The sequence below is a fragment of the Canis lupus genome, chromosome X, assembly GCF_003254725.2.
Source record: "Canis lupus dingo isolate Sandy chromosome X, ASM325472v2, whole genome shotgun sequence".
In the NCBI taxonomy this organism is placed as follows: Eukaryota; Metazoa; Chordata; class Mammalia; order Carnivora; family Canidae; genus Canis; species Canis lupus.
This window is the reverse complement of record NC_064281.1, coordinates 76,169,291-76,184,731: the sequence shown is the minus strand read 5'-3', so window position 1 is coordinate 76,184,731 and position 15,441 is coordinate 76,169,291. Positions and strand designations below refer to the sequence as shown.

The 15,441-nt window shown below is 46.5% G+C and overlaps 1 protein-coding gene across 8 annotated transcripts; it reads right to left on the bottom strand.

Moving 5' to 3' along the window:
- Positions 1–1,656: 1,656 nt before the first annotated feature.
- LOC112649440 (nuclear RNA export factor 2-like) lies at positions 1,657–14,323 on the bottom strand. 8 transcript variants are annotated; one of them, XM_025431767.3, is made up of 22 exons: positions 14,185–14,323; positions 11,357–11,540; positions 10,971–11,124; positions 10,407–10,490; positions 10,189–10,293; positions 9,992–10,072; positions 9,802–9,871; positions 9,566–9,654; positions 9,332–9,439; positions 9,043–9,173; positions 7,350–7,386; positions 6,872–6,991; positions 6,735–6,790; positions 6,488–6,595; positions 6,309–6,367; positions 6,079–6,194; positions 5,944–5,986; positions 5,296–5,368; positions 5,116–5,205; positions 4,590–4,763; positions 2,009–2,069; positions 1,657–1,870 (listed from the first exon to the last, which is right to left on the bottom strand). In XM_025431767.3, exons 1-22 carry the CDS (start codon positions 14,195–14,197, stop codon positions 1,826–1,828), a joined length of 2,001 nt encoding a protein of 666 aa, XP_025287552.1. In that variant the 5' UTR covers positions 14,198–14,323; the 3' UTR covers positions 1,657–1,825. The 8 variants fall into 8 exon arrangements, with proteins under 8 accessions (XP_025287552.1, XP_025287555.1, XP_025287554.1 ...); XM_025431770.3 differs by having other exon boundaries at positions 6,872–6,940; XM_025431769.3 differs by having other exon boundaries at positions 9,043–9,152; positions 9,356–9,439.
- Positions 14,324–15,441: the final 1,118 nt, after the last annotated feature.

Sequence of the window (15,441 nt, the reverse complement as noted above, 5' to 3'; positions counted from 1 at the left end):
TGGTACCATTAAGGCCTTATGAGCAGGCAAGTAAGATAAATAGAATCCATATTTAGGAAGCTAAGCAGCAGTTATACACTAGAGCTAGGGGTGGAGTTTTGAGGCAGGGATCCCAGAGATAAACATATCAGATCAAAGCAAGATCTGGGACAAAGTGTTGAGAGCAGAGAGTAACACAATGGAGTCAGAGGGATTTTTAGGAAAGGCACAGAATTCAGTTGGAGATAGAAAAAGTCATCATCAAGGCCACTCCTCTTGGAGTTCCTGCAGCTGCTTCTGGGGTTCTTTCCCCCCAGAGGCTCCTGGGCCCTGATGGGGTATAGGAAGGGGTCCACCACCCATCCCCAGCAGCAGCCTTTGTGAGAAGGGCATCTCGTTGGAGGTGTCCATAAACTTGATGCCTTTGTACCATGGGACCAAGGGAATTGGGAGAATTGACAGGAGAGTGAGTGACTGGAAGACCATGGCATCTGAGCTAGCTAGGGAAGGAGGTCAAGGATGTGGAAACTTAATGATGTAGATGTAATGATGTAGAGAGAGGAAGTAAAGGGGCCATGCAATGAGTTCCGTGGTCCCTGCCCATGAGAGGAGAACTCAGACAGCTCAGAGAGCCTAATTTGAGCCAAACACTGCAATTGCTTGCTAACATGTGGACTGTCTCTATTCCTCACGATGTGGCTGGGAAGTGTGCACTGTGGGTTCTATTCTCTAGGTGAGGAGGCTGAAGACTTGTCTTTGATCATGGAGGCACTACATGGAATAGCATAGATTACTCCCTATTTTTCCCTTAGGTCGTATTTCCAAGAAATTCACACATCCCTATACAGATTCCTCGTGTAAATGTACATAGAGAACTAAAAAGTGGCAAGTGGTAAGAGATAACGTATGTGAGACCTGCCAATAGAGGCATAATTTGTAAACTGGTGGTACCTCACTTATGCCATCATTTATAGGATGGTAACTTGAAATTTGGTACTACTATTATTGTAATTTCAAAAATAATGCCTGCTTGTGGTCTAAACACATGGACATGGAGCACCCTTGTCAGCTCTCTGACAAATGCACTGGGCAAACAGGCTGACTCTTCCTCACTTTCGGTGCTAAAGTGAGATCCCTCCCACAGTGCACCTTCAGAGCTGGGGAGGAGGCAGTACAGGGGGTGGATGAAAAGACAAATGTAAGCATGGTGAGAGGTGTGAACAGGCCCATTTCCCGTTCACCTGTGTGCAAATCATAAAATTGTTGACGGTATGCCTTTGAATGCATTCAAACGATTAGGAATAAGAAGTGAAATATGTGAGTCCTCGTCTTCCTTCCTTCCACAACCCTCACTAGCTGGTAGGCAGCCCTTGCAAAGCCCCTGTTGTTTTAGGTCACATGCCTGCTTCTGCAGGCCTCCAGGTAGAGCATCTGAGTGACACTCTTTCCAAAGGCTAATCCCTGGAAGCAGCGTGTGTCCTTTCTCATCAGAATTTTTTGACACACTACCTATGGAATTAGTACCTGCCAGGGACTGCCAGGGTGAATAATGTGGGGGAGAGGGCAGGGTCTTTCAGTCTTGGACTCATTAGCTCATGTTGGGACAGAGGAAGAGAGATGCAGGACACACAACATACGACGTGCAGCATCATTCTTTATTATGAAACTAAACAGCAATCATGAGTGGGGAAAATACACAGAACAACTGATCCTCCCGGTGGTATGTCACCTGGCCTGGAATATAACTTTGGCTTCTTGGTCAGCCAGGCCTCTTTTCCCAGTCATGGGCATGGGCATAGGCCGGAGAAAAGAGGAACAATGATGATGTGGACATCCAAGGCTTCTTTTAGGTGATTTGTTTGAAGGCCTCCTCTGGGATCTTGCTTTCCTTCTGGAGGGAAGGAATTGAGACATCAGAAGAGCCAGAATCCAGAGTTTCATCCCCAGGCCACCCAGCCTCCACCTTCTTGGCCTTCCTGAGGCCCAGAAACACCCATCTGTAGCCTGCTTAATGATTCCCAGACCTCACCTGGAGCACAGTGAAGACCTGACCAGCTCTGGTGTAGTTCCACTCATTGTCCTGAAGGCACCTGGAATGGGAGAACAGGTGATCTCCATTAGTACCACAGTACAGACACGCTGACCTTGCAGCTCTAAATCTGTGCCACTCTTTTGCCGGGGTGCATGTACCAGTATGAACATTATGTGTAATGATGAAGAAAGACCTAGTGAAAATGTCTATCACTGCCCACTAGAATTTATGCCCACTAGAATTCAAAACAGAAAAATAGAGCTCTCCAAAAGAACAAGGGAACTTAATGTATATTGATAAAGAAAGACATTCAAGAAAATACATGGAAATTTAAAAAGTATAAGTTTCCAATCATTTTTTGAGATATAATACACATAACTATGTTATCATTTTTATGCACATTACATTTTAAAGTGTACAATTCAGTGTTTCCTTAGTTTAGTCATAAGATTGTGCAACCATCACCATTATCTAATTCCCAAATAATTTTATCACCTTACAAAGAAACTCCTTAAACATTAGCAATGACTCCCTATTCCTCCTCTTTCCCCAGACCCTGGAAACCACTAATTTGCTTTTGGTCCCTGTGGATTTGACTATGCTGGGCATTTCATATAAATTGAATCATACAATATGTGACCTTTCGGGGCTGGCTTCTTTCAGTTAGCATAACGTTTTCAAGGTTCATCCATGTCATGGCATATATCAGCACTGTATTCTTTTTTTATGACTGAATAATGTTCTACCATGTGGACGTACCAGATTTGTTTATCCATTCATCAGCTAAAGGACATTTGGGTTGTTTCCACTTTTTGGCTGTTACAAATAATGCTGCTATGAACATTCCTGTACACGTCTTAGACTGAACATATGCTTTCATTCCTCATGGTAGATACTTGGGTGTGGAATGACTGGGTCATATGGTAACTCCATGTTTAACATTTTGGGGAGCTGCCAAAATGTTTTCCCCAACCCCTGCTCCATTTTATATTCTCAACAATAATACATGAGAACTCCAGTTGTTCCACATCTGCACCAACACTTGTTATCATTCATTTTATTGATTAAAGCCAGCCTAGTGGGTGTGAAGCAGTAACTCAGTGTGTGGTTTCAATCTGCATTAAATCCTTAACGACTAATGGTGCTAAGAAGTTTTTCATGTGCTCGTTGGCCCCTTGTATATCTTCTTTGGAGAAATGTCTATTCAGGCCCTTTCTCCACGTTTTAAATTGGGCTGTTTGCCCTTTTACTGCTGAGCTGCAAGAGTTCTTCATATATACCTGTCAGATACGTGATTTGCAAATATTTTCTCCCATTCCTTTGGCGGGATTTTTTACTCTTCTGATAGTGTCCATTGGTGCACAACAGCTTTTAATTCTGATGAAGCCCAATTTATCTATTTTTTTCTTTGGTTGCTTGTGCTTTTGGTGTCATATATAAGAAACACTTGCCTAATTAATGGAGAATTACACCGATGTTTTCCTTCATGATTTTTATAGTTTTAGCTCTTACCTTTAGATCTTTGATCCGTTATAGTCTATGTTTGTACACGATATGAATCAGGGGTCAAAATTCATTGTTTTGCATGTGGATATCCAGTTGTCCCATCACCATCTGCTGAAAAGACTATTTTTTTCCCAACAGATTTTTTTCATCACTCTCATTCACAATCAATTGACCATAAATGTGAGAGTTTATTTGTGGACTCTCATCTCCACTCCATTGATTCATGCACTGTCCATATGCCAGGACCACATAGTCCTGATTACTGTACTTTTGCAGCAAGCTTTGAAATTAGGAAGTGTGAGTCCTCTAACTTTGTTCTTTTCTTTCAAGCTTGTTTTGGCTCACTTACATATGAAGTTTAGGATAACCTTGTCAATTTTTGTAGAGAAGGATTTTTGACAGGGATTATGTTGAATCTGTAGATTGGACTAGATATTACTATCATCTCAACAATATTAAGCCATTTAGCAATATTCCAACCCATGGAAATGAGATGTCTTTCCATGGGGTGTCTGTCTGTATTTATTTATTTATTTATTTATTTATTTATTTATTTATTTATTTTTTCAGCAATGTTTTATGGATTTCAGAGTATAAGATTTATGCTTCTTTTGTTACATTTGTTTTCAAATATTTTATTACTTTGATGCTATTGTAAGTGGGCTTATTCTCTTCATTTCATTGTTGGACTACTCATTCCAAGTACATAGACATACAAATGCGTTTCATATATTGGTTTTTATCCTGCAACCCTACTGAGTTTGTTTATTAGTTCTAGTAGCTTTTTGGTGGATTCTTTTGGATTTTCTATATGTAAGTCAATGTCATTGACCATTATAGCATGTTTTAAATCCTTCACGTATATAATGCTATGAAACCTTTTCCATCAGCCCTTTTCCTTTCCATTCCTTTCCTTTCCTTTCCTTTCCTTTCCTTTCCTTTCCTTTCAGAAGCAAACTGTCCAAAATGTTATTTTTCCAAATTTCCTGTGAGTTTCTTTGATTCAACCCCCAGCTTCCACCCAAGTCACTGTAGTAACTCATCCTTCTTCCCATGCACATCCACCACTTACTTCTGAGACCACTCAAGTTTCATCCCAGACTGAGTGGAGAAAGCATGGACCATTTCCTGCTGCTCCTGGGAGAGGGTAGGCATGGAGCTGAAGGTCTCTTGGTTGGAGAATGCACTCTGAGTCTCACCAGGGGTGGCATCTCTCACGAACAGCTCATCATTCACAATGCATAGACTGGAGGGAAAATGGGCCCTCAGACAAGTGGACGAATGTACAATCCCACATCTCCAACAATGATGCTGCTCCCACTGCCACTCAGCAACTAGGTTCCTTCCATATGCCTACTGTGCCTGCCCCCACACATCGATTCCTTGGCTGGTACCTCCAGCCCTCCCACAGAGCCCACCTTTGCAGGGACTGTCTACCAGCCTCACTAGGTGTGTACTCAACCTGCAAACCAGGGAAGATTCTACATTCACATTTATCCCTTACAATAGCCCAAAGGAATGGACAGTCTAATCCCCATTTTCCAAGGAAGACAATGAGTCACAGAGAGGTCATGTGACTTAACCAAGATGGCACATACCTAGTGAGTGCTATGGTCAAGAAGAGAACCCAGTCCTCTAACCACCAGACTAGACTGCTCCTTGGATCTACCTGTTGGCTTTCCACAATACTGAAAAAAACAAGATGTCTACTCCACCATGCTCCCACAACCCTGAGCCCAGGCTGGGATGAGCATTTCCACCTACAACATAGCGCTCACCTGGAATTGCTGGCAGGGGTAACGATGAAGGTCCGGGTGAAGGCACGAACAGAACCCTGAAACTTTCCTTCCACTTCAACAACAAACAACAATACCCCCTGAGAGTTGCACATGCTTCACATTCCCACGCCGTGTTCCCCACTCAGAGTCTGAATTGATACTCATGCTGAAGGGGACAATTGTTCACTGGGAGTCAGGGTGTCTGGTATGGGGATGGCAACAGTGGGAACAATCTGCTCCCAAGTGACAGGGCCTCTACTATGTGACAGGTGCTGTGACAACCACTTCACAAGTTTGTTCAATTCATTTTTCACAGCTGCCCAAGAGGGGGACATTATTAGCTCCATTTTGTAAATGAAGAAGCTTAGAGGTTAAGTAATCACCCCAAGTAGTTCTCAGAGTAAGGATCTGGAATGGCAGGCATGAAACTGCACAGACTGTGTCCCTAATGTCCAAGCTGTGTGGGACAGACAGGCATAGACCCAGGTCAGACCAGGATGGTTTGGGGGCAGAGTGGAGGCAGGAGAACACAGAGGGAATAGGAAGAGAAGGAAAGGGATCAGGGAAACTTGGAGAGTTCTGAGAGGGAGCCCAGCCAGTGGCGATGGAGCAGTGGGGCATCTGGGGAGGGGTTCCATGCACACTGACCTTCCTTGAACACCCCATTGACAGAGAAGCAGAGCATCTTCTCCTGAAAGGGAAGAGCACAGCTGCTAAGTCACTTAAACTTCCCATCCACCTGTGGCTTTCTGGGGCTGCCCTTGGGAGGGAGTGGGTGCTCACCGTCTGGAACCACATGTCCACCACGAGGGAGCTGAGGTCGTGCTGCGTTTTGGGCAGCACACAGAGGGAGCACACGATGTCACAGTTTGTATGCTTCAGCAGCTGAACACACTGGGCTATGGGGAGGGGTGTGGAAAAGCAAGCGAGGGTCGGGGTGGCCACACCCTGGGCCCTATAATTATCCCTTCACACCCCCTTTCCCTGCCCAGTCTTCCCCATCACACACGCACAGAGGTCCTTGAGCTTCTTCATATTCCTGCTTTCCTTGGAGTACTCACACAAGCTGCTTCTAGCAGAGAAAGAGGAACAGAAGGTGGTGGTCTGGCCAGTATGAATGTTTCTAAGGGCTTCCCTGTGGCTCCCCAGGAGACACAGGGCCCAAGGGCAGAGTCTGAGCTTTGGTACTCACGGGGCTGGGTCCTCAGGGTTGAAAGAAATGGCCAGGGAGAAGCAGGCCTCATCATGGTAGGCACCGAGGAGACCCTGACGGTCTCCAGAGTCGTAGATCAAGTAGTACCTGTGGGGGAGTAAAGAGGATAGTCTATCTCTGTGGTCTGGACCCCAAATGAGATTTCAAGACCCAGTCAGCAGTCCTGAGCTTGGGTGGCCTCACCCATACTGGCCCTCCCCTTCCTCAGATTCCCAGGGGTACTTACTGCTGCAGGAATTGCAAGACTAGACTCTTCAGTGTCTCAGATCCTTTGTAACTTTCCTGGAATCAAAAGACACTTGAGACTATGTGGCTGATAAAGCCTCCCTTGTAATACTCCAAACATTGATCATTTTCCCTCACCTTGCAGGGCTTTATCAAGCAGGGTGTGTCAGCATCAATGATAACTGGTGGTGGTAACTCCTGGCCATCCTGGAGAAGGGAAGAAGTCAGTAGTGGAGACCACAGAGGTGGTCCTGGATGCTTAAAGGAAAAGACAATCCCAAAAGAGGGTGAGAGTCAGAGGTCAGGTATGAAAAAGCACTGGAAATTACATGGACAAGATTACAGTGGGTGTTTTCATCATGAGGTCCTGGAAGTCTTTACTACTATATGCAACTTGTGTGTGTGTGTGTGTGTGTGTGTGTGTGTGTGTGTGTGTGCGTGTGTGTTTGGAAACTTTTCCAGAGAGCATATTGATGTGTTTTTCAGGAGTCCTGGTCCCCTAAAATGGATAAGGATCTGACACAAACATGTAATCTAGGCAAGACCCAAAAGGCTAGAGGGCAGGTGTGGAGGTAATCAATGTTAGTAAGAGACAATAATGAATGTAGGCACTTACCAGGCGTAACAGCTTGGGAAAACAATCCCTGATGGCACTGTCCAAAACCCAAAATAGAAAGAAGTGACTGATAGATCAGAGTTGTGAAGCCTCCCTCCTTCCCTTTCCCTCCCTCCCCTCCCTCTCTTTTCCACTGTGTAGCTCCCACCTAGACTGCCTTGAATCCTTTCTTCAGTGCCATAAGAAGCAACATATGGAGCCCAGGCTCCAGGGTTGCCTTCCCTTCCCTGCCTCCCTTCCTTCCTCCAAGTCCCCAGTGAAGGCTCCCAGAGAGAAGAGGGAATGGACTGGGAGCCCAGGGCTCTGCTACCTCACTAGGGGTCCAGCATTCTGCAGGACCATGACATCCACCCCCAGGGATGGCCCTGGATGCTGGGGCAAGGAGGTGAGTGAGGCAAGACCCAGGAGGCAGGGAGGAAGAGGGAAGGGGATGAAGACAGAAGAGGGAGTGAAGGTAGGAGGGGAGAGGTGGGAGAGACATAGGGGAACCAGAGACAAAGGAGGAAGAGAAAGCAAAGCAAAGGGAAGGGAAAGAAACTCTACCAGGGTGGTAGGGGTCAGGATGGAAGAGAGAAGGAGGAAAAGGCCCCATGGCTGCAGCCTTTTCCTTCACCTGCCCTGGCTGGCCCTGGCACCCAGATAGGAATGGAAAACATGCAGGTGTTGGGCTGGGGGCCCAGTGTATGCTGGTTGAAACTTTGCCACCTGTGTGAGCTCAGTCTGAGCTGGACATGGGGAACAAGGCAACCACGGGGGGCAGGAGACCTGCCCCAGAAAGAGTAGAGGGTCAAGCTCCAGGTCGGCATAGGGCTGAGGGTCTATGGCCCCCCCTTATGACCACTGCCTTCCCTCCTGATGGCCCCTGTGCACCTGTGCCTGTCTCGGTCGGTTCCTAGCCTGAGGTATTATACCTGTGCTGGGATACCCAGGGCTTCTCTGAAGGACCAGTTAGGTTGATGCAATGTGTGGAGGGAGGGGAGTGGGAAGTGCCTCTGAGAGGCCTGTCCTCCCATCTCCTCAAGCACCTCTGCCCTCTCTGCCTTCCATTCCTGCCTCAGGAAGCCCTCTGCTCACTGGCAGTCATCCACTTCTGGTTCCTTGACTCAGGGAACACTGGTATCTCCCAAGGAGGACCCCACTCCTGGCATTGGGTCAGAGAAATGGATGTCATGATGGCAGCCATTCATAGCCTCGGCCCTCAGCATGGGGCAGGAAAGCCACCATGGCAGCCTGAGATTAGAGGGGAAACCCTTCATGAGCAAAGGAAGGAGGTCCCCTCTCAGAACAAGGGAGGGAAGCCCCATCTCAGCAGGGAGTAGGAAGGCCTGTCTCAGCCTGAGGCTCTGGGCTGGAGGACCCTTCTCAGTCCAGGACACCAGCATCTGGCTCGAGGCTGGTCACTCCTGGTCCTGGAGAGGAGGAGGAGCCCTGCTTCCTGGAGCACACTCTTGGAGGGCATGCTAAAGAACACTGAATGCAGGGAGGTGGAAACAGACCCCACACCAGGAGAACAGGTGAGCAGGTCAGAGGAAGGAAACTCCTTACACGTGAGGGGCATAGAGAGAGAAGGTGGGGCCTATGGTCCTTCCAGAGGACCAGGGTTGCACATTCCTGAATATGTACATTCTCAGGAACAGCTCAGGCTCCCAGAGCCCAAAGGTCCCCAGGAAGGGCAACAGGGGTTCACACTGACCTTATGTAGGTGGGCTGGTCTGGAAAGGTGTCACACAAGGGGTTCCCTTCTAGCCAAAGCTCTTCAAGCTTCAGCCCTTTCATCTTGCTTAACTCCCACACCAAGTTCAGCTGAGAAATATGGGGAGGAAACTGGAAAGGAGTCCCAGAGAAAGAGAGACACACGGGGCCCCCTGCGCCCCCAGTCCCCGCCTTTCCACACAGGTACCTTCTCCTGCCTCCTGTCATCACTCTGATGAGCACTACCACCCACTATCAAACCCAACTTTGACCTGGCTCCCTCTTCCCACCTCATTTTTGGAGAGGTTCAAGACCTTGATTGTGGGGGCCATCTCTATAATGTCAGACAGGCCATCCAGCCCATACAGTTTGTTGTTGCTCAAGTTCAAGGACAACAGCTATTGGTGAAGAAGAGTTAGAGAGACAGTTACTGTCTAAGGCCTCAGAGACAAATCTGTTCTCCACCCCATGAGTTCCATCCCTTACCATTAATAACAGCACTGGGCCTCAGCCCTATGCCTCACCTCAGGGAAATTCTCTTCAATGATCTGCAGGGTGGCAGCCATGCAGTTTCTTCGGTTCAGGATTATATCTATATCATGGCCCACCAAGTCTTCAGGAAGCCGAGAGGAGGCAATCAGAAGGCTGAGAGAGGCCCATGGCCAGCCCCAACCCCTGCCCACATCACCATCCCTCAGTCTCCCTCCCAGGCAGATCCCTGTGCCCTCACCTGCCCTAGAATTACTGACATCAAGTATACCTGGGTCAAAACGGAGACTCTGGAGATCAAGAGCTTGCTGGGAGACATCATAGCGTTTGTTCATGGTCAGCTGCAGAGAGAGTTGGAGAGAGCCACTGGAAGACTCTGGCGGGGATAGGGAAATTGGGGGCTGGAGGAAGAAGAGGTGCGTCTGAGTGTGCACACACAATGGGCCTTGAGTCTGCATTACCTTTAGCTGCTCCATTTCTTCTGGCTCCAACTTGTACCTCACAGAGTAGGGTACGGTAGAGGGATTGACAAAGATAGATATCTGCAGGAAGGAGAGGTGGCGTAAGCACCAAGAACTTTCATTCCAAAGAAGAAGACCAGCCCCTGCCCTGTCCTTCTGCCACAGGACTAGGTAGAGGTAATGCCCTCAACCCATACCTTTCGGTTCTCATCGTCACAAATCCTGTAGCTGATATCCTTCAATGCAGAGGCAGTGCCAACATCCTGGACAAAGAATCGAGCTTGGTTTTTCACATAGTGAAACTGCAGGAGGGGAAGGCAACCATAATTTTGGAGGATAGAGTCTTCCTGCTCAGTGAGCTCCCCCACCCCCACCTCCCTGTGCCCACTCATCGGGCTTCACCATCCTCTCTTACATCCACTGGAATGAAGGGGACACTGCAGTGACTCTGGATTGAATTCATTAGCCATGCCTTGTCGTACTTTCTCCCATAGGGAATCTAAAGGTGAAAAGAAGGGATGGGAGTGAGGAGAGACAACATGGAATTAAAGCTGGAAAACAGACCCAGCAGCATTCTTGTCCGACCTTCTACTGAGCCATAGAGGGCCTCTAAAGAAGAGACCATGGCATTATTTCTCATTTTTGTGCCAAATATGGATTTCCTCAGCCTGCTTTCTCTCCGTTGGAAAGCTCTCCTCCAAATAATTGCCATAAGGTTCTTTAATGTGGTCTTCCTTTTTTTAAATTTTATTTATTTATTCATAAGAGACACAAAGAGAGAGGCAGAGATATAGGCAGAGAGAGAAGCAGGCTCCATGCAGGGAGCCCGACGTGGGACTCGATCCCAGGACTCCAGGATCACGCCCTGGGCCAAAGGCAGACGCTCAACCGCTGAGCCACCCAGGCGTCCTGTGGTCTTCCTTTTTAATAAGATTCCAGGATGGTCTATCTAATATGCAGACCTTGCCAAGACACTCACAGTGATCTTGAACCAGCTCCCTGAGGTTCCATCTTGTGTGTTCTCCCCCACTTCTTTCTTCAGAGTTTTTCTACCTTTCCACACAGTAATATGGATATGGCCTTCATTATGCCGTTTCACTCTCCTCTTGTTGCATCGGGTGCTATAGGGAGTGCTGTGGATGGGAAGTGGAGAGGAGGAGAGTGGCCATTAATGCTAAGAAAGGCTTCTTCTATACACCATCATCTCTCTGTCACCAGGACTACAATTAAGATTGCTTAACCATTATCCCACTTCTAGCATTCTTCAGTTTTCCAGTGAGAGAAGACAACGAAGACCAGGGAGAGTGAAAGAGTCGCAGAGTCCCAGGGGCTGCTACATGCAAACCAGGCTGCCTGTTCACTTACTGTCTTACTTGGGGGTCCTCCTGGACATTCCCCATTGACACAGTTTCATCATCCTCCTGGAGGTGTGAAGGTTGCGGCTCATATCCACCATGTTCATAATGAGGGTCCCTCTTGCCAAAATTACCTCGGAAAGAACTCCAAACCTTCTTTCTTCCTTGAGATGAACTACCATCATCATTGTTTTCTCAAAAGGGGAACAAAAATACAAGATTGAAAATACATCAGTGGTCTATTCACCATGTACCACGTTCTAGGCTAACACCATTTAGGTGAGCAAAGTGTCAACCTGCCCTAAGGGTCCAATCCTCTAAACCCAAAAAGGAAACTCCTCTGCTTGTCCGGATAGGAGAGCCTTGTTTGACAGATGGCACTATCAGGGAAAGAATCTTGGAGGATAGGGAGGAAACTGTATTGAACCTTTTAAAGAATGAAGCAGGATTGATATATCAATATCATCTATCTATCTATCTATCTATCTATCTATCTATCTATCTATCATCTATCTATCTATCATCTATCTATGCATCATCCATGGGTTAGATTGGAAACCAGCCATACACCAGGAAGGCATCTGAATTGTACCTTCTCTCAGACCTGTCTAAAAACCACACCAATCCCAGGGAGGCAATCTCTCTCATGCTTTCCAAATACAATCAGCCACCAAACTGATCCCACCAATGATCAGCAGGCTGTACTTCCTTTGCTGGTGTAGTACAAGCTTTAACGTCAGGTGGGACTGAAGTAACAGCTTCCTAAGTTGGCCCCCCTCCCCCCAGCCTTGCTGTCAACAATACTCAGTTTGAAATATCCAGAGGGAGCTTTCTTTTTTGCCCAGCCTGAAATGCCTTTCAGCTGAGGAGACCACGCTTCCTAACCTCAGCTCCTCTGTAACAAGGGTCTGAATGACAAACTGGGATGAAATGTCAACTACCATTTCCAAGTGTGTAGGGATTCTTCTTTTTTCTCTCTATTGCTGGTTTCTAATTTGGGTCCATATTGTGATTTCAATTACTTTAAAATTGGCTGCGGTTTGTTCAATGGTCCAGGAGGTGATCTGGCTTGATGAATATTACATAGCTATCGCGGGGGGGGGGGGGATGTATTCTGCTGTCGTTGGGTGGAGTGCTCTATTTACATCATGTAGATCCAGTTGGTTTATTGTGTTATTCAGATCTCCTATATCCTTGCTGGTTTTGTCTCCAGCAATTTTATCCCTTGCCAAGGAGGGTGGTGTTGATGGCCCCAACTGTAATTATGGACGTGGTTATTTCTCCTTTCAGCTCTATCAGTTTTTGCTTCATGTACTTTGATGCTCTGTTGTTTGGTGCATACACATTTAGGATCATTAATTATGACTCCCCAGTAGATTGATCCTTTGATCATTATGTAATGCCTCTTTCCGTCTCTTATCAATTTTCTTTGCTCTGACATCTGCTTTCTTGGATATTGTAGCCACAGGTATACTTAGACAGTGTCTTGGTGATATTTTGCCTGATATTCACTCCTACGGGTTTCATTGATGTTCACCATCCCCCCTCAAATACTCCCTGCCAACCTATATAATCCACCACGTGGAAAGATTTGGAAGTTTCCTGGCATCTACTGAAATAGGAGTCCCAATTCTCTCTCCCACAGTGGATTCACTGAGGGTATTTTATTTTTACCACATTCAACTGAAACAGTGTACCAGCAGAAAATAATACTAGTGGTTTGGGCCGGCAGTGGGGGGAGTATTAAGGTAACTAGACTGGCAGAAACCAGTTTCCTTTTGGGTTCTAATATTTAAGCCTCTCTCAGTTTGTGTGTTGTACATTTTGTACCTTAATTACTCCATGTTGTCTCAGGGTACACTTATGAGTAAAAATCTGTTCACTGCTGATTGCTCCGTGATGTAGTGAGGACAACCAGGCCTCAGATTAACTCCTCTGAGGAGTCATTGCTTTCACTGTGTGGCCTTGCTGTCAGGACCATCCTGCTACTCACAACCTTTGAGACCTTCCCTGTGTGGCCCTGGAAGTGGAATTAAACATGGATAGAGCATTTGACCCAGAAATGCCAATGGCTCAGTCCTCAAAACTTAAAAGTGGCCTGGAGAGCTCTCTCTGTCATACTCCACATCCAACTGATCAGGAAATTCTCTCACCCCCTCTCTCCAGTACCTCCAGAATCTAACCACTTCTCACGACTGCCATTATTAGCAACCACCCTGGCCAGGACACCAATGTCTATCTCCTGGATTATATATACTGCCTTCCAACTGGTCCCTTTGCTTTCATCCTTGCTCCTTTGCTGTCTGTCTGCAGAGCATAACTCAAATCATTTCACTCCTCTGCTCAAAATGATGTAACAATGGTTTGAAGCCCATCAACATGTTAAAAGGCCATGAGTTCATAATAATTCTAAACAACAATAACCACCACAAAGAGGAACCTTATTAGAGGAGAATGCCAGGAAACCACGTGGTCTTCATGAAAATCCACCAATGAAAGGAAAAAACTCAAATATTAAAAGGAGGAATAACAGCCTGAAGTCAACATAAGGTGTACAGTGGCACCAGAGTCATTTTTGAGAACTGACATCACTTCAGAGATAACGCTGGCAAAGGGAAAGTGTTAAAACTGAGCCAGCTAACAGCTACAGCAATCCCCAGACCAACCAGCTACACTGGGTGTCTAAAGAAGGCCAGAGGCCTCTCTCATCAAGGAGATTCAGACAGGAGCCATCTCAAGCATAGGCTCATTTTGGGAATCTCACAAGAGAGTGGGCATGAGATTAAATAGACAGACCACGTGCGCACAGGTGTGTGCACGCACACGTATCTCACTTACTGAAGGTTTGCATCTCAGCACGATCCCTGTCTCACCGTTGTTCTGCCAAAATCGAAAGCAACAACAGGAGTATCGGAAATCAGCTGGCGCCTCTCACCCAGGCTGCCTGAGTTGCCCTTCAGGCTCCACCACACAGTATTAACTGATCAATCCTCCCACAAAGAAATGGTCATGAGTATCCTTTATGACATCATGCGTGTTCACATGGCTACTTCCTGTGTCCTGTCCGTTTGGAATTCTGCCTACATCATTGCTATGCTGCTGAGTACATGGCAATGGCATCCCTGCTATGGTAAGGAAAGAACAGGGTGAGAAGTAAATCAACAGTTGCCCAGCGGCAACCAACATTTGTTAATGTGTTCCTCCAGCTAGTGTGCTGGTTCTCTTTTAATGGGGAACTTTCAGATCTCAAGGACAGATTTCTCTGAGCATACCAGGGATGATGTTTTATGACCAGGAGCCAGTCACTCCTGCTTGGGCGGATCCAGGCGCCTTGGACCAAGTGGAGATACCGGTCTTGGACTAGATGGGAAACCTGTTTGGATCACGGCGTTTGCAGATTAGGAGTCACTTTGAGCTGGCAGTGCCTGGCATATAATGGGGCCTAATTCGTATCTGTTTCAATGAATGTAGGCAATGTAGACTTGGGATCAACAAAGCCACTTTTGAGAACCTATACATCTCAACCATTTCTACCCACATCTATTTATTCCAGAAAATACACTGGGCTGCCGAACTGTTTCATAACCTGCTTGTAAAACTAGCATGTGTTGAATTTGTCTTTTGCAAATTTAGCATGTTTCACTAGTGTCCAGTTAGAAATAGAGCTAATTACCCCCCTCTTGATTAATGCTAAAACTACTGCTTCTCTGATCTGAGGAAGGGAGGCTATTGCAAACTGGTGATGGAAATGAGAAGAGGCTTTCCTTAAATCCAGCAGATATAGCTTCCTGGGTGTCTGGTATGTGTAGGAAGAAGGTTCTGGACCTACATGCATGTTTGCGGGTGCTCAGCTTTGTGACAGCAGTATCGTCCTTGTCTCAGGGGAAGGTAAGAGCGTGTGCATGAACGTGTGTGTGTGCATGAGCATGTGTTAATATTATCTGTTTTACATTTGAATGATTAGGTTACAGATACATGTATTTTGAATCATGTTGGAAAGTGCATTGCCACGCAAAACTGGACCCTCATGTACATTTTGTTTTCATGTATTATGTATTATATATGGCCAATTTTTGTTTCTTGTTTTTAATATGC

What these genes read in the sequence shown, in the direction of transcription:
- LOC112649440 (XM_025431767.3), bottom strand. An exon ending in AAGAAATGGAGCAGCTAAAG is followed by an intron (nt 9,872 to 9,991) that starts GTAATGCAGACT and finishes CTCTCTCTGCAG; the next exon opens with CTGACCATGAACAAACGCTA. An exon ending in AGGTCTTCACTGTGCTCCAG is followed by an intron (nt 1,871 to 2,008) that starts GTGAGGTCTGGG and finishes CCTTCCCTCCAG; the next exon opens with AAGGAAAGCAAGATCCCAGA.